This window comes from Neovison vison, chromosome 8 (genome assembly GCF_020171115.1).
Source record: "Neovison vison isolate M4711 chromosome 8, ASM_NN_V1, whole genome shotgun sequence".
Lineage (NCBI taxonomy): Eukaryota > Metazoa > Chordata > Mammalia > Carnivora > Mustelidae > Neogale > Neogale vison.
The window spans coordinates 15,164,708-15,182,890 of NC_058098.1; the positions used below are offsets into that span (position 1 = coordinate 15,164,708).

Here is an 18,183-nt window from a genome sequence, read left to right on the forward strand (position 1 = left end):
CTCAGAGACGCCTACCCCCATCCCAGCACCCCCCTTATCTAAAATAGTCCCCACGTGGTCACTTTCCATTACACCACAGTTTTGTTTTCCTTCTAGCATTAATCACATTATGACATTATCATCTTCATTTGCTCAAGAGTTAATAGCCTGTCGGTTCCCACGAGAATGTAAGCTCCCCGCCAGCAGGGACCTGGCCTCTTTCATGGTTTTACCCAGAGTTTTGACCTCCTTAGGCTCTCATCCTCCCTACGGGGGACCATACAGAGCGTTCCGCTAGGTAAGTCCCGACTGGAGCATGCGCAGAAGGCCCCTGGCGCGCGCAGCTCTGGCCCCGCCCCGCGCGTCCCGCCCCCTCCCGGGCAGGTTGGCGGTCGCAGTCGCATCTTCGCCGGCCGGTGCTCCCGCCGGGACGCTGTTGCGCACGCCTCAGCGCGGTAACGGACGCGCCGCCCGGTGCGCCGGCCCGGCCCCGGGGATGGGCCCCAAGCTCGCAGACTCCGTGGAGGCGCTCCGCGCCGCCGGCAACCAGAGTTTCCGCAACGGCCAGTTCGCCGAAGCCACCGTGCTCTACAGCCGCGCGCTGCGGACGCTGCAGGCGCAAGGTACGACCCTGGCCCCGGTTTCCCCACCAGGCCGGCCTCTCCCCGCGGCGTCCGCCGCCGCGGCCGCCCAGACCTCGCTCCTGCCCAGGGTGCCTGCGGCTTGCTTTCCCCAGGGCCAGCAGGCTCATTAGGCCCACCGGGCACCCTTCCCGCCCATTCCCCGCTTCGGCATCCTACGAGAATCTTCCTTGGCCCTTTCTGCTATTTTTTTTTTTTAATTGTAATACGGTTTTATTACTGGTTCTTTTCACTTACTGATTCATCCCAAACATTTCCATATCAGTGGGTGTTTTATCACTATTTTTTTTATTGCAGTAAAAAACAACATTAAATTTACCTTCTTAACCGTCTTTAAGTGGAGTATTAAGTACATTCAGATTGTTGTGCAACAGATCGCTGCAGTAGTGAAAACTCTGAACCCATTAAAACACTAATCTTCCTTCCCTCCCCTCAGCCCTTTGTTTCCACCTTTCTACTTTTGGTAGCTATGATTTTGATCAGTTTAACTTCCTGTTAGTCCATTCATACTGTATTTGTGTTTTGTGACTGAATTAGTTTGCTTACCTTAATGGCCCCAAGGAGATTATAATCCATGTTGTAGCAATGTGACAGATGGTTTCCTCCTTTTTAAAGGCTGCATAATTTTCCATTGTATGGACATACCACATTTAATTTACCCAGATGTAAACTAGGCCTGTCTGATAACCATAAGGGCTGCAAAGAAGACAGACTCAGTGATTTGGTAAGAGAGGTGACTGGGGAGCTCTTTTGGAGTGGAAGGTCAAGGACAACTTTGAGGAAGTGACCTTTGAAGTGATGTCTGAATGATGAGAAGAAGCCAAGTGCATAGTTTTGGGTGATGAGTATTCCAGGTGGAGGGAACTGTTCATTCCAAAGGCCCCCCAGACAGGATAAGCGTGGTGTGTTGCAGGAACCAGAGCATAGTAGCCAGTGGAGGAATAGTAAATATTGAGGTCAGTTAGATAGAGCCGTATTGTGTAGGCATTTTATACAGTAGGCTGTGGTAAGGAGTTTGGATTTTATTCCATGATGGGAGACAACTGGGGAGTTTTGGGTTTTTTGTTTTTTGTTTTTTTAAGATTTTATTTATTTATTTGACAGAGAGAGATCGCAAGTAGGCAGAGAGGCACGCAGAGAGAGAGGGGGAAGCAGGCTCCCCACCGAGCAGAGAGCCTGATGCAGGGCTCGATCCCAGGACCCTAAGACCTGAACCAAAGGTAGAGGCTTAACCCACTGAGCTACCTAGGCACCCCAAGTTTTGTTTTAAACAGAGGAGCAGCATGTCCTTTACCAGTTCTCCCAGCCTCCAGCTCATGGGTAAGACACTTTGGAGAAGAGTTAAGCCTCATTCTAACCAACCATAGTCCATTGGCCCAAACCTCTCCTCCAAAGTGCCTTACCCATGAGCCCTCTTTCCTGTAGTACCTATTTCCTTTTGCCTTCCTTCATTTGTTGAGTGCTTTACTATGTGGTAGACACTGCAGACTTCATTCCTTTTTGGCTACATACAAACCAAGGATAAGATACCTTATAGATGAGGAGTCCAGAAGAGTTAAATCGGTCTACCCTGGGTTATACAATGAGGACATCAGAGGCAGGATTTGAAAACAAGTCTGTCTGATTTGCAAGTCCAAGTTTTGAATCATTTTTCCAGGCTTCTCCCCAAATCCTCTCCAAAGTCCAATCTGTCTTGTTTGACCTTTTGTAATTTCAAGCCCCCCTCTGGCCCCCTCTTGTTTTTCTAGAAACTCCTCTTTAGGCCCACTTCCTCATCTCAGCCTCATTTGATGAAGTCACTGATGAATCTGAGGTATTGATTTTCTACCTTTTTCTTTCATCCTACCCCAGGTGGTCTGCAAAAGCATGTGCTTTTGAGTGGATTTATTCTGGATCCTTAGAAGGGCTGCCTGGTGTAGATTTAGTTGGGGATCAGCATTTGGTTCTGATCTTGCTATTGATTTTCCCGGTAATATCTGGGCAAATCCGTTGATTTCTCGGATCAGCTTTGCTGATCTTGAAAGGACAGCAGGGAGCAAGCGAACAAAATGAACCCTTCCAGCGAGTCTGTAAAGTGGTGTGTTCATGCGATAGGGGAGCACATGCGATCAGAGGGATTGAGTGACTCATGAGGGCTCAGGGGCAGGATCATCGGCTCCTCTGCTGCTCTTCCCACCGCACCCCTGCTGCTTCTGTGCATCCGTGCTCTAGCGCCTTGAGATAACTATGAGTTTTGAGTCTTTGTGCTTATTCTTCAAGAGCAAGGACATATTCTACTTTTTCTTGTACTTTGCTGTCTCACTCAGAGCCTGACAAAATAAGGGGGGATGTTCTGATTTTATTGGTTTGTTACTGTTGATATTGAATGAAAGCTGTCGTGCCTCAGTATGGTGACATACTTAGTTTAAAAAAAGTAAGTTGTGGAAGGATAAGCAGTGGGGTGCCACTTAATTTCAAAAATCTTTGAAAGCTATAAAATGGAATATGCTCTTCCCTGTGAATTCAAAGGTAATGGAAGAAGGCAAGCATGACTACAGGAGGGTGTTACCTACCAACTTCAGAACCGTGCTGATCTCTGGGGGTCTGGGGAGGAAGCAAAGAGAAAAGGGTGAGGATGAATGGCGCTTTAGCCATCTCAAAAGTGAAAGAGGTTGGAAACAAATACAATGTATTGCCCCGTCCAGGGATGGATGTCAAGTATCTGTTTCACTGTTTTCTGGATGTTTTGTAATTTTCAGGAAAGAGTTTATTTTATTTCTTTGGGGTATAAACTCGGGAGTAGAATTACTGAGTCAACATCTAATAATTTTTGGAGTTTTTCGTTTGTTTGCTTTCCATGATGGCTTGTGCTAGTGGGTATGAAGTGGTTGAAAAATTATTTTTTTAAAGATTTTATTTATTTATTTGAGAGAGTTAGAGTAGGAAAGCACAAGAGGAGGAGGGTCAGAGGGAGAAACAGGCTCCCAGTAAGCAGGGAGCCCAATGCAGGGCATGATCCCAGGACTGTGGGATCATAACCTAAGCCCAAGGCAGACACCTAACCGACTGAGCCACCCGGGCACCCCAAAAAATTATTTTTTAAAATTGAAAGTCTTTGTGGCCACACAATAAAAGACATGGGCTTCTGAGATTCCTGAGGATAAGGATTACCTTTAGGAAAGTGTCTGATAATTCTCTTCCATACTGGGTCGCTCGAATCATTCCCTGATTAAGTTCTGCATATTCCTGCCAGAGCCAGAGGACTCTTCTTTGGCAAAGTCCTCTCTGATTTGACCAGGTATGATTTGTCTCTGTCTGACCTGTGCAGTCTCTTTATCACATTTTTCTTTTCCTTTTTCAAAAACCCTTCTCATTGGGTTTATGTGCTTTTTGTAACAAAATTCACACACACGTGTAGTTACAGCATGGATATCCTTGAGCAGAAGCCAGCTGGTTCATGTTTTGTCCTTTGCCTGGTCCTGACTTGCGTGCTGGAGTGAGCGAAAGAGAAGTTGATTGGTTCCCTGTGAGTGGCAGGAAGCTTGCTGGCAGCCCCTCAGACCAACAAGCACCATGAGGAAGCCCAGAGAGTCCCGGGTTTGAAATACACCCCAGAGTCCCAGGGCGTCCATTTCCCACTCTTGTTAATTTCATGCTTTCTCTTCCCCTTGGGCAGGCTGCTCGAACCCGGAAGAAGAAAGCATCCTCTTCTCTAACCGCGCAGCGTGCCACCTGAAGGATGGCAACTGCAGGGACTGCATCAAGGACTGCACTTCGTAAGTGGGCGGGGCAGCCCCGGGGTCTCAGGACAGGAGGCTGCGTTCATCGGGCCTGTTCTCTTCTTGAGGTCCATCCCAGCGGTTCCGACTGTGTCAGATAAGGAGGAAGTGTCCCCGAGTGTCACCAGGTCACCGAGGATAGGAGGCTCCACGTGGTGCCTGCGGCCCCTGACTCATGTCTTTGGAGTCTGCCAACAGAGTGGGAGTCTTAGAGGGTGGGCTTAGGTGGGGACTCAGAGGTGGGCCTTACGGGCCTTGTGAGATCGGGGACCTGACGACGAGGGTGAGGTGCAGGCTTGTGACGGGCTCGCCCTGGTGTTTTCTGGGGTGGATGTGTGCGGGAGGGAAAGGAAGAGGGACAGAGTTAGTTGAATCGCCTCAAAAGAAGCAAGGAGAAGGCGTCCGTCGATCGCGAGGTGTAAAGGATGTTGAGCAGTTTGTTGTACTTTCTTCTGCGGCCAGTCTGACCCTGCCTGCTCTTCTCGTCCCTGAACTGGCAACACGCGTGTGTTCTCAGACCCGCTCTCCTGCGGCATCGCCTTGGGGTCATGCCCTGGTGATAGCTGAGGGAGGAGGAGAGGCGAGCGTGCTCCCGGGGCCTGTGCTCAGGTGCTCCGTACCGGGCCCGGGCTAGGTTTCCTTCTCGGAGGGCTCATGACCGCTCAGCGGGGTAAGTTGACTGTCCCGCCCAGGATAGAAGTGGGTTGCGGCCGACTGAGGCCGTAAGGTGATCTGCCTGGCGTTCTGTGGCCGGTGGCAGAGGTGGAATTCAGACACCACTCCAGCTGATGGCGAAGCCTCTTTCTCCCCCCGGGTCAGACTCTGTAGGAACACATGGGAGAGTACAAGCTACAGGTGCTTGTTCTTGATCTGGGGGGACTGTGACTCAGAAAACTGGATTTCACAGCCTTAGTGGTTTTCTACCCTTCCTCCCTTCTTCACTTCAAGTCTAAGTTGGAAAGTCCCTCTGCTAAGGTTTGACTTTTTTAGCCACATTTCTGTGCCAGTTGTGACCTCCTGTATGCTGAATGTCGCAGATGACCCTGCGTAGAAGGAGCTGTGGGGGGAGCCCTGGTGCCTCAGCAGCTGGATGACATTTCTGCCTCCTGCTCTAGAGCGCTGGCCCTGATTCCCTTCAGCATGAAGCCCCTCCTGCGGCGGGCCTCGGCCTACGAGGCCCTGGAGAAGTACCCCCTGGCCTATGTGGACTATAAGACCGTGCTGCAGATCGATGACAGTGTGGCGTCAGCCGTGGAAGGCCTCAACAGGTGAGCCTGACACCTCAGGTGGTTTCTCCGGAACTCCCCGGCCTCCGAGATTCACTTGGGACCGTGGCTTTGGTCAGCTCCTGGGGGTCCCCTGAGACCTGCTGAGCACGTGGCGAAAGTGCTGAAGGAGAGTCCGCGGTCATGGTTAGCAGGGCCCTGAGGGGTCAGAGTGAGAGGATGGATGGCTCGATGGCCCGGCTGCTCAGCTTCATTCACGTGGGAACAGGTTCTGGAGCTCTGTGTAAGGGATTGTGCCGGGTGCCCAGGGGAAGACCCCCCTTGCTTCACAGACCTAACTAGAGTGGGGAGAGTAGGACACAGGGACAAGTTAGGCAGCCGGGACACGAGGCTTGTAGGGTGGTGTTTGCAGAGTTGGGTTGGCCTTTGCTACTGTGATGCCCCCTCGAGTCCCATTGGGCGCCATTTTGTTCTGGGCTTCTGAGTGGTGGTTGTTTTTGCCTCGTGGCTGCCTTTGTTTGTGTAACTGGTCATGTTTCCCCTCTTTGCATGGGCTGCTAGAGAGCCAACCACCACACTCACAGCAAACTGTTCACAGGACTTCGTGGCATGTGTTAAGTGTATCATTGTTAGCTTGTCTTGTTTTCTGTCTCCTTTATTCAGTCATTCAACAGAATCTGGCACTTCTGTGTCCCCAACTTTGCAGTAGGTCCTGGGCTGATGTCTGACACATAGCTTTTCCTGCCCTAATGGAACCCTTGGTCTCTTGGGGAACCTCAGTCAGTCATAGCCACACACACCACTGTGTGGTGAGTGGTGTGGTAGGAGGAGGCCCAGGGGGCTGAGGGGACAGAAAGGGGCACCTAACCTTCCCTGGAGGAAGGAGGAAGCCAGTCAGGATTTTGCAGAGGAGGTGAGCCGAGGCTGAGAAATGAAGAGATCTGGGGCCAGGGCAGTAGGAAGGGCAACTGCCAGGGTGAGCCGGGATGATGTGTTTGGGGAATTTTGAGAAGTCCCATGTCACTTGGCACTGCTGGTGAGGAGCTCAGCGCAGATGTGTGAGGTGAGCCCGGACCTAATCCAGGCACAGTGAGGTTTTGCGAAAGGGTCTTGAGCACGGGAGCAACTTGAGCAGATTTGAGAGAAAAAGCTCACTGGCTCCTGTACAGGTTGCTGGATGACGTGAAGGAGAGCAGAGTCAGAAGGGTTAGGCAGTAAGTCAGATGGTGGAGATAGCGGAAGGAGGACAGTGGGGCCAGTTTTGGGGACAGTTGGGTAGTAGTTCAATGAATTTGGAGGGGTTAGTGAGAAGGGAAGAATAGAAGAAACGTCCTGGTGGGTGACACGGTAAGTCGCAGGGGACCATGAGATGAGAGGACAGTGGTTGGTATCTACATGGCCTTTGGAGCAAAAGAGACAAATATAAGGCAGACTATGGATTCGAGGTCATCAGCATAGAGATGGGTTGAAGTTGTGGGAGAAAAAGAGACCCCCACAGCAAGTGAGCCCGGGGAAGAGGGTTGCGTTTTGAAAATTGCAACATTTGAGGGACTTCAGGGGGACAGCAACTGGAGGGGAGGAGGAAACTTGGAGCACTTAGGGAAGAAGTATTTCCAGAAGGATGAAATCCTCATTTCCATCAGGTGTTCCAATGAGCGAAGTGGACTTGTGGGTTTAAGAAGGAGAGTCACTGTGGTTATATGGAAGCATGCGGTGGGTCAGAAGCCCGGCCGTGAAGAGGCGGAGGAGTCCAGCAGCAATGGCAGGGTGGGGTCTCCAGGAGGCGGAAGTGAGCAAACAGTGAAGTGTGGCCAGGGGGAGTGGCCAGAGAGAGAGGTCGGTGCTAGAGGAGAGCTACGGGCTGTGGTTCCTGGTGGGGGCAGGGCCAGGTGAGACCCAGAGCTGAGGTGGAGTGCCTGGCCTTGTCACTTCTTCACGTGTGACAGGAGAGAACTAGGAAGGATTCAGTGTCCACGCAGGTGGGTTTGCGTTTGTGAGACTGGAACTTTGCCCTGAAAAAGGAGGGGAGGGTAAGGGAGCCGGGCTGAGGAGGGGAGAGGTTCGACATAGCTGTGCTAGTCCGGAGGACAGCTGGAGGGCCGTAGCCAGAGACCGTGAGTTGGTAGCGATTGCCATCGGGGACACCGTCCTTCTAGTCACACAGGAGCACAGTCGTGGGAGCAGAGAAAGCATACGGTTGGCTTTATTCACTGAGGGAGCACATGCTTAGGGGCCCGGGTGGGTGTTGTGTGATGTGCTACGGGCTGGAGATCTCTTAACCAAAGGGACCTGATCCCGGAGCAGCATCTGAAGGAAGTTATCTGGGCCCAGAAGGCGGGGTGGGGGGGGATGGAAAGTGAAGACATCATTCCAGGTAGAGGGAAAAGCGTGGGCAGAGGCTCGAACAGATGGATCAAGAGGGAATGCGGCACACGGTAGAAGTGGGGAGGAGCAGGGGACCAGATCTCAGGTCCTATCAGCCTAGGGAAGTGGGAAGCACTAGAGGATTTCAAAATTTGAGAATAACCTAAGATTTGTATTTTATAAAAATCTCTGAGCGTTAGTCATGCATCAGGTGCTTGCATGGCCTTGTAATAGATCCACTGACAAAATATAAGACGTGTGATCCTTTCTTGGGGGCATGTGTGGTCCTTCGGGGGTGAGGTTTGAGTACCTTTTTTTTTTTTTTAATGAGTGTACTTTTTTTTTTTTTAAGATTTTATTTATTTGACAGAGAAATCACAAGTAGGCAGAGGCAGGCAGAGGGGAAGAGGAAAACAGGCTCCCTGTGAGCAGAGAACCCGATGTGGGCTTCAAGCCCGGGACCCTGAGATCATGACCTGAGCCGAAGGCAGAAACTTAACCCACTGAGCTAGCCAGGTGCCCCAGGTTTGAGTACCCTTAACAAGCAGCCGTCACTGCCTTGAAGTTAACAGAGTGTGGCCAAGACTGGGCCAGGCAGGGTGGACGTGTCATGGTGCAGACTTGTGTCCCCTTCCTGCTGTGTGTCACAAGGCTGTAAAAGGATGGTGGCTCTCACACATCCCCTCTGGATTTCTGAGAAGACGGGTATCTTCTTGACCCAGTCAGAAACCTCCTTGTAATTTTCTCTGCCTTTCCAGAATGACCAGAGCTCTCATGGACTCGCTGGGGCCCGAGTGGCGCCTGAAGCTGCCCTCTATCCCCTTGGTGCCTGTCACAGCTCAGAAGAGGTGGGATTCCTCACCTTTGGAGTACCACAAAGAGAACACTAAGGGCAAATTCAGAGAAGCCACAACCACCAAGGGCAGAGGTAAGCTGTGACTTCCTGCCCAGAGTGTTGTAATCTCCCCTTGGCCACCACCTTCAGAGTAATCCTGTAAAAACTGACCTTGCTTAAAGCCAAGCTATAAAAGTTATCCAGGAAACAAAAAGTCTTTACCTTTTAGAGACTGTCTTCTCAGTTCAATCCTGAAGGCAGTGAGAAAGCCCGCCCACTGATGTCCCAATTCAGAGTCAGAAAAGGCACGTTAGACGCTCGGCCTGGCGGATAGGTATACAGCGTTAGTTCCCTTCTCTTTCCTCTGGCAGCACTGGGGATGGATGATCCAGGATGTTTTTGGTGGCAAGAACAGAAAATTGAACGTGGTAAAAATAACAAAGAGAACATACTGGCTCATGTAGCTAAAAGTTACGAGTTCAGATTCAGGCTAGGTTTGCTCCAGGAGCTCACGACATTAGCAGACTTGGACTCCATTCCTTGATGCTCGTCTCAGCATTCTTCTCTGGTGTGTCTGCTTTGTCCTGGGGTAGTCTTCCCTCCCAGGGGTAAAATAGCCGTAAAGTAGTTCCTGGCCTCATCCCCATATACCATGCCTTGTGGCCCAGAGGAAAAGAAAAAGGTGGTTTTTCTTCCAAGAGCTCCCTAAGAGAGGGTTTCTTTCCTTTAAATCCCTTTAAATACACTGTCTCAGTGTATTCTGGCCTATTTGGTCACAGGCCATTCTCTAGGAACTGATCACTGGGGCAAGGGAGATTTTGTGGCCTTAAGCCATCTGCCTCCACCTTCATAGTGAGAGGGTGCTGCTTCCCCAGGAACACACACACCACGTGGGGCCCTGGAGATGGAATAGGGAAGGGAGATCCAAGCCAGGGAGCCCCAAAACGGGGGCTTTTGACCTCAAGCATGTAAAAAGGAGGGGCCGTTCTTCAAGCCTTTGTTCAGCAGCGCCCGGGGAATGAGCTGGGCCCAGTGAGTCTAGGCATTGAGGAGAGCAGGTGCAGTGGGTGAGCGCTCCAGGCTCGCCCCAGGCTCACCGTGGTGGCAGTGCAGGGCGGGGTCACTCCCCTGCCCGCCCTGCAAGGGAATGGGTCTGGCCGTGGGTAGCATTCACTCTGGTTTGTGGGAACCTACTAAGTGTCCCCCACTCTTCTCCAGAATGGAAATGTGGGGTGCTAACGAACTAGATGGCTTCAGGGCATCTACTAAGTATTTCATTCTATCAGAGTCACTGGCCCATGTATTTTCCAGCTCTGTGCCATGTATTTCCAGTGTGACACAGAGAGGACAGGCAGACTTGGCCTTCAGGAAGCCCTCAGTAAAAGAAGAGATGGAGACACCTAAACAGCATTTCCAAATACAGGAGGAAGGACACATGCTTTAGAGCCTTTAGTATTTGAGGAGTTCGAGACAGGAACTGACACCTGTGCGCTTGGAGGAGTCAGAGAAAGCCTCCCGGAGGAGGTGACCAGTTGAGCTGGATGCTGAGGGGGACTGACAGGGGTGTTCTTCAGGTGGGGAAGGGAAGGGAATGTCTGACAGTCAGTAGAAAGATCTAGAGAATGCAGTGCGTGGCTCTCGCTGGGGAGCCGCGGGAGGCCCCAGGCCTGCTGTGTGGAATTGGGGAGCCTGAGGAAAGCCGAAGGGGTATGGATGCTGCAGCCCACCCAGGAGAGGGCAGGAAGGTTCACGGCAGGATGTTTGCAACCACAAACAACAGAACTGGAAATGGCGCAGATCTCCAAGCAGAAGGGATGAATGAGCAGTGAGCGCAAGCTACAGGGGTACGTGTCAGTACAGCGGAGTCTGAGGAACACAGTGCTGACGGCAAGGAGCAAAGCCAAGTCACAGAGGAATAGGAATACTTAGAATCATTTATTCTTTTATATGAAATCTAAAAAAAAAAAAAAACGAACGGCAAAGGTTTATAGGAACTATCGTATATAGTTAAGCTACCAAGGGAAAAAGGGGGAAGAAAGCACAGGGTTGGGGATCACAGTTTCCTCCAGGGGTGGGTTGATTTGGGGAGGGGGCCCCCATGGGGCTTTAAAAGTCTCAGTAAATGTTCTGTTTCTGAAGGTGAGGGTTGAGTGTGGGGGTGTTAGTTTTGTTCCTGAAACCTTACCGATGTTGTAAAGATTCAGGATTTTATAAAGATAGTTTTTAAAAATTAAAGAAACCCGGTGATCTGGGAGCTGGGGCTGGAGCGTGGTTGTGGCTGTGCAGTGAAGGGCCGAGGGCCAGGCCAGCAGTCCGGGTTTCGCCTCGTGTCTCTGTCCTTCTGCACTGGGGCCCAGCTGCGTGGGGCAGGTGAGGGAAGGTCCAGGCTCAGAACAACAGAGAGGAGGAACAGTGGGCTCCTCGGCAGTCTTCAGAGAGCTGGGGAGCGACACCCTTTCTTTCTCAGATGCTTATTTAAATACTTACTTCCTCTCCTGCTTTAAGTTGATAGGGTGCTCTGCACTTTGTGGCACACTCAGGTTTTGTCCTGACTCTGGCTCCGGGTCCGGTTGCTAGCACCCCAGTGTACAGATGAACTGAGGTCCCCAAGACATAGGCAGGTCACCCGAGGTCCCCGGCTGCTGAGGGCCACTGCCGGGACTAGACCTCAGCGTGCCCTTTACCGCGTATCTGTCTGAGGTGTGTGTCTGTGTGTGTTTCCGTCGGGAGTCCCCAGCCTCTGACTGAGAACCTAATTTCCTAGAAGCCACGTGCGGGACTCCTTCCTTGGGGATGCTGCTTTAAGCAGTGCAGGGAGTCTGGGGAGGGGGCGTGAGAGAGGGTCGCTGACAGTGAGGCTTCATGGGCCTCCGGCGCCTGCTCCATGGCTCTTTCCTCTTCTGAATTTGCATCTAGTGTCTTCTGCTGGGGATGTGGAGAGAGCCAGAATTCTGAAGGAAGAAGGCAATGAGCTTGTAAAGAAGGGGAACCATAAGAAAGCTATTGAGAAGTACAGTGAAAGCCTGTCCTTCAGTGACATAGAGTCCGCCACATACAGCAACAGGTATGTTCCGCGCAGCTGCTGCCCTGGGGGCTCGCGGGACGCTGGCTGTCGCCCCCCACCCCCCGCCCCGGTCTGCTTGCGGACTGGGGTGGCCTCTTCATTCCTCTCGTGGACTCAGTGTGTCGCACCTCAGAATAGGTGTACCTGGTTGTTTTGGTCACCGGGAGGCAGGTGTGGCCAGTGGCATTCACTCTCTTAAAGGAATAGAAACTAAGTGATGCCCCCATGGGGCCTGGGCTCTGTCCTCCTCCCTCCTCTTCAGGCTTTCGCGAACCGTCCAGCTGTGCACACTCCGTGAGTGAGAGCAGTGTGCTTGCCACACAAACATGGCCTCAGCACGTGTCTCGTAGCCCTTCCCCTGGCCTAGCCCCACGGCTTCCCCAGACCCTCCCGTCAGGAGGGTTGGCCCTGTTGCAGCACAGGGACAGAACCCAGGGTGTGGACTCCCTGTCATATGGCCTGGGAGCAAGAGAGATGGTCTCGCCTAGCCTGAAGGGTGTGACCTGTGGCCCAGTTGAACAACCCGCACCACGGGCTGTGGCCATGGCTGCTGGTTCTTTCTACCATCAGCGGGGGGCACTGTCCCTTTACTGGGTGGGAATCACGGTTTTACACACACTCAGACGTACTGATTGGTCCATGGCCTTCCCCTTTGCAAATCAAGAAATCAGAAGCTCAGAGCTGGAAGTTCTTCACCTCCACTCACCTGGCCAGTAAATGGTAGAGACAGACTTGCAACCTGGCTCAGATGAGATCTACTAGTTTTACTGTCAGAAGCTTGGAACACTCACTGAGGGACCATCTCTGAGCCAAATCTTGCTTATAAAAGATTTACTATAAAAACGTTATCAACTGTTTCTCCCGCCCTGCTAACATACACATACTATTACTCTTTAGTTAAAAAATCTTGGATTTACTATAGTCTCGCCATTTCCTATCCAAAATTCTTGGGATAAAAATGTGTTCCAGATCTGAGTAAGGTCATATGGTTCATACATGGGACCACACAATACTCCCACAGGCTCGGGCAGTGGCTGAAGTTCATTGTTAACATTTCTGCCTGAAACACAGGGACAGTCCATGTTCATGTGGGGCAGTGTTCAGACTAAGTAACCGCAGGCCTGTGCAGGTCAGGTTTTGCTGTCAAATAAGTTCAAGAGAGAACTTTTCATTTTAAAGTGTGGATTTTGGCATTTGGAACCTGTGGTTTTATTGGCTGATTAATATCCCTCAGTCTGTCAGGCTCACCGGAAGGAAGGGCTCAGGGATCCCTCAGTCTGTCAGGCTCACCGGAAGGAAGGGCTGCTGCCCATCTGTTCTAGGTTTCTGCAGCAGCATTTTAATAACCCTATTTCTGGGCCTGCTGGACTCACTTGTCTCATACTGCGAGACTCCTCTAATAGTCTAGTTTCCTGAATTTTTACTGGATTCAAGACAATGCTTTGTTTTGTTTAAATACGATTTTTCACACAAGTGTGTTTGTGTCACACTGTTTTAATTATTAGTGCTTTATACTCTCTTGTAAGGGTGGTTTTCTCCTTGTTCTTAATCAGAGCATCACTGGCTCTTTTCCCAGGTTTGTTTTTCTAGCTAAACCTAGTAGGATCTTTTTGACAGACTCCAAAAAGTATCTTGGTGGGCTTTTAGTTGTGGTTACATTGAATTTATAAATTTTTTTTTGGAAGATTTTTATTATTTATTTATTTGATAGGCAGAGAGAGGGGGAAGCAGGCTCCCTGCTGAGCAGAGAGCCCGATGCGGGGCTCGATCCCAGGACCCGGAGATCATGACCTGAGCCAAAGGCAGAGGCTTTAACCCACTGAGCTACCCAGGCGCCACTGAATTTATAAATTTAATTTCGAGGACTGATAACTTGACACAAAACTGAATTTTTCCTCCATTGTGGCTGAAATTATATATCCTGGATGCCACTGAAATGCTCTGCCTTGTGTGTCTGAAGCTCTGTGCACCGGGGCATCGCATTTGGCTTCCTCCCATTCTCTCTGTGCAGTTAATATCACTCGGGTGCCCCGCACGTACAGCTTGCCCTGAATGGACCTTCAGAAGAGTCTCATTTAAAATTAAAAATAAACCTGAATCCCTATCTCACTCCATATTTTAAAAGAAATTCTAAGTGGATCACAGTTTCAAATGTGGAAAGTAAAACCATTAAGTTCTAGAAGAATGCACAGATTAATTATCTTGTAGTGGGAAATATATTAAAATGGAATCGTTGTGGGGTGGGGATAGGAACGAGAGCGGTCATTAAAGGAAAGGTAAGTTCGACTTCATAAGGTTAAAAACCCTTATGTAAAAATACTGAGCAATTACGTTAAAACGGACCTTGTTTTCTTCCATTATTGATTGAAATTAAGATTGACACCCAGGGTTGGTACAGTTACAGGAAAATAGAAAGTTATTGATGGTGCCTCAGAGAGCAGCTCCTTTGCAGAGCATTTTGGCAACAGCAGTCAAGATTATAAGTGCCCGTATCCGCTGTCCCGCGGTCCCCTCCCAGCAGGCCTCCCTGATGGCAGCGTCTTGTGTTCACAGACTGGAAGCAGTGAAAACTGTCTCCAGATAAGGAATTGGTAAAATAAGTTATGGTTCACCCGACCAAGTGAATACTGCTCCCGCTGGAGACGCGGAGTGGGATGGATGGAGGCCCAGAGGGAGCGCCAACACACCTGTTCTTAGCGGCCGTCTTTGGAGAAAAGAACGGGGAAGGTGTACAGACCTTTTCCGCCCGTAGATGCAGAACGTTTCGTCGTATGGATGTCTGCAGCTGGTTTTTTTCCCATGATTATAAAAATTCTCACACTATAAGTTGGAAGAATTGTGCGTTGAACCACCTGCCATCTAAATTCCCCATTAACGCGTTGCTCCGTTTGCCCTATCGCTGTGGAGCCGTTGACCAACGCCTCCTAGTTTGGGCGCATTTCAGCGTGCGCCGCAGACCTCTTCCACCTTCCCGCTGACATGCCCACGTGCGCATCCTCAGGGTCCAGTGCCCTGGATGACTCTTTAATCCATCAAGGGGGAGGTTTCAGGAGCAAAAGAAAACAGGCTGGGAGCGTGAGGTGGCCTGAGGGATGGAGCCACACGGTCAGGACGCGGAGTGCCGGAGCCGGGCTCCCAAGGGGCGCCTCCCCACCCCCATCCCACCCCGCACTGCACCCGCGGGTTCCCGCTGCGGAGAGGGGCCAGCCTCCCCCCCAAGGGTGAGGAAGCTGTGCAGCCACCGGCTCAGAGCGCCGTTCGACAACTCCAAGATCACCCCTCTGACCACCTCACGGCTGGGGGTGGGGGTGCTAAGCAGGGGCTGAGACCTCCATCGGCCTTTCCCATCAGAGCGCTCTGCCATTTGGCCCTGAAGCAGTACAAGGAAGCAGTGAGGGACTGCACAGAAGCCCTCAGGCTGGATGGAAAGAACGTGAAGGCATTCTACAGACGAGCGCAAGCCTACAAGGCACTCAAGGTAAGAAAAGCCTGACTGAAAGGCACCCGCTGAGGCACCAGTGCCTGGGGTGGCCCTTCCAGAGCGTAGGCTGGGCCAGGGGGAGTGGGCCACGTCCCTCCCCATCCAGGGAAGCCCTGGTGGCTCCGGGCAGGCCCTGAGGCCTCCATCCTGGCCGCTCCGGCCTGCCTCGGCCGGGCCTCCGTCCTCGCCCCCTTCTCTCTCCTCTCAGGACTACAAATCCAGCTTTGAAGACATCAACAGTCTTCTGCAGCTTGAGCCGAGAAACGGCCCTGCCCAGAAGTTGCAGCAGGAAGTTAACCAGAGCTTAAACTAAAGACCCAGAAGGTTAGCGGGAAACTTCTGCCCGAGCTCCCTCCTCCAGGCCTGCTCCTGGCACCCAGCATACCCCCAAGTGAGCTCGGATGTGACTCAGAGGTGACGGCTTCCCACCCCTTAAGAGGCTTTGCTTGTTCAAATTAAGCTCAGAGTAGTAAAACAAAAAAACAAACCCCAGATGTTGTTGTTTCGCTGGAACGGTCCCTACTCCCCGCCTGCCTTGGACAGTTGGCAGAGCACTTGGCTCTGTCCCTGCCCCAGCCGTGCTCCCCACGGCTGCCCTTCTAGCTGCACCAGACCCATCTCACTGTGGTTCATCTGAGCAAACTGAGCTTGGGGGTTGAAGGGTGGGGGGGTGGCAGGAGGGATAAACTAGAACCCAGAGCAGCCTGTTGAGCTGGTTCTCCAGGGCTGCCGTCCCTGCTCTGTCCCGGGCAGAGTTCCCTGTGTTCTGAGCTCCAGTGCCTTTTGGCTGGGCCCTGCTTTGGTGAGGATGCGGAATCCTGACCCTCGGATGGCCTTGTCCGTAGCTCGGCGCCGCGGCCTCCTGCGGGGAGGTGCCCAAGCGCTTTTAAGAGTCCGGAAGTGTGGCCGCTCCTGAAGGAGGGATGGAGAGAAAGGCCTTCTTGAAGTCCGCGTCCTTCCACTCTGGGCAGGGACTTCTTTTGACCTCAACAGTGGCCCCCTCCAAGCTTCTAGGTTCTTTGTAACATGAAGTTAATTTGAACTTAACGACTGATTTTGTTGAACTGCGTATTCAAGCTATTGCATTAAACATCTTTCTGGTACATAGATGCCTACTGTATTCATGTTTGTGCTTTTTCAGCTTTGTGCCTGCACCTTTGCAGTAATAAAGAGCTACAGCGCGTTGAGCATTTGCACACTCGTTGAACAGACTTCCTGGAGTGTCTGCACGGGTCAGGCTCTGTGCACAGTGCTGGGGAGATTGCTGACCAGCCATGTCCCTGCTCTCAGAGGGCTGAGGCTCTGGTGGGCAGGGACAGTGGTCACCAGAGATCCCCAGAACAAACTGCAGCCAGGCAAGCGCTCTAGAGCCGTCACACAGCGCTTTCCCCGCCTGACCCTGGGGAGGGAAAGGGGTCCCGGAGGAAGTAAAGCTTGCATTGAGTTCTAACGTGGGAGTTTAACTGGTGAGGAGAGCAGTAAGGCAGGCCAAGCAGACATTTGTATAGGCCCCAGCTGGGAGGAGAGGGCGAGGACGGGCCCCAGAAAGTACTTTCCTGGTCTGTGTCCTTGTGTCCTAGTCAAATTGTTCCCCCTGGCTTTTTTTTTTTTTTTTTTTTTTTTTTTTTTAAGATTTTGAGAGAACAAGTGGGAGGAAGGGCAGAGAGAGAAGCAGATCCCAGAGAGCAGGGAGCCTGACATGACGTGAGACTCGATCTCAGGATCCTGGGTCATGACTTGAGCCGAAGGCAAACTCTTTTTTTTTTTTTTTTTTTTTTAAGATTTTTATTATTTATTTACTTGACAGAGAGAGATCACAAGTAGGCAGAGAGACAGGAAGGGAAGTAGACTCCCTGCTGAGCAGAAAGCCCATGCGGGGCTTGATCCCAGGACCCTAGGATCATGACCTGAGCTGAAGGCAGAGGCTTGAATCCACTGAGCCACCCAGGCGACCCCAAAGGCAAACTCTTAACCAACTGAGCCACCCAGGCGCCCACTGTGTTTTCCCCTTAATGGAGCAGCACGCAGTCTGAGGACCCTAAGAGCAGAGGGAAACCGTTGTCCCTTTGCTCCTGTCACAGGAGTGCCGAGAGCCATTCAGCTGGTAGCACACTGCTTCTGAGCTCTGAAGGAGGAGCTCCGTGAGCTGCCACAGCCCTCTGAGCTAAGCAGGTTCTAGGGGTCACAGACCCATATGCCAAGGGGCCAGAGCAGGGAGCTGTGCCCCTTTTATTGTCACCTCTCAGGCAAGACTCTTAACTGATGGGAGGCAGGTTTAGTGGTAACATCCCCTCACAATTGACTGACTTTTTCTTCTCAAGGTCTAGAAGGCAAGCACCTTGGTTTACTAATGGACACACAGAAGATAAAATCAGGACTTGGGAAAGTATCTAAAAGCAATTCTGTGGGGGCTTTTTCTAGAATAATGGTATGTGATAATGATAATGTGCCCAGACGTGGGCACAGGAGGCCTCCTTGGGCCTGAGTGAGGTGGGGCAGAGCAAAGGGTGGGGGCTTGACTGGGCTGGGATTGGCTGGAAGGAGCAGACACCCGAAGCGCTGGAGGAGAAGGTGTGTACACCAGAGAAGGGGCAGGGGCAGAGCAGGACCATCTGGAAGCACCTCAAAACGCACCCAACAGCGGCCCTCACACAGCACTGAGACAAGGAATTCAAGCTGCAGGTGCCCACGTCTGACGCACATGGAGGTTTCCGGATACTTGGCTGAGTGCCCAACCTGCAGTGCAGGCTCCCCCCCCACACACACACACTCCTGAAGCACCAACTGCCGCTGGCCCGCTGACTGAGGGATTGTGTAACATTATTCTAGACAAGA

At 51.6% G+C, this 18,183-nt stretch overlaps 1 protein-coding gene across 2 annotated transcripts; it reads left to right on the forward strand.

The window, feature by feature from the left end:
- The first annotated feature begins 362 nt into the window (after nucleotides 1-362).
- On the forward strand, nucleotides 363-16,453 carry TOMM34 (translocase of outer mitochondrial membrane 34). 2 transcript variants are annotated; one of them, XM_044262974.1, is made up of 8 exons: nucleotides 363-602; nucleotides 4,276-4,375; nucleotides 5,494-5,646; nucleotides 8,727-8,896; nucleotides 11,720-11,867; nucleotides 15,219-15,345; nucleotides 15,557-15,672; nucleotides 16,194-16,453. In XM_044262974.1, the coding sequence occupies exons 1-7, from the start codon at nucleotides 476-478 to the stop codon at nucleotides 15,659-15,661; spliced, it is 930 nt and encodes a 309-aa protein (XP_044118909.1). In that variant the 5' UTR covers nucleotides 363-475; the 3' UTR covers nucleotides 15,662-15,672; nucleotides 16,194-16,453. The 2 variants fall into 2 exon arrangements, with proteins under 2 accessions (XP_044118909.1, XP_044118908.1); XM_044262973.1 differs by lacking the exon at nucleotides 16,194-16,453 and having other exon boundaries at nucleotides 15,557-15,835.
- The last annotated feature ends 1,730 nt before the right edge of the window (nucleotides 16,454-18,183 follow it).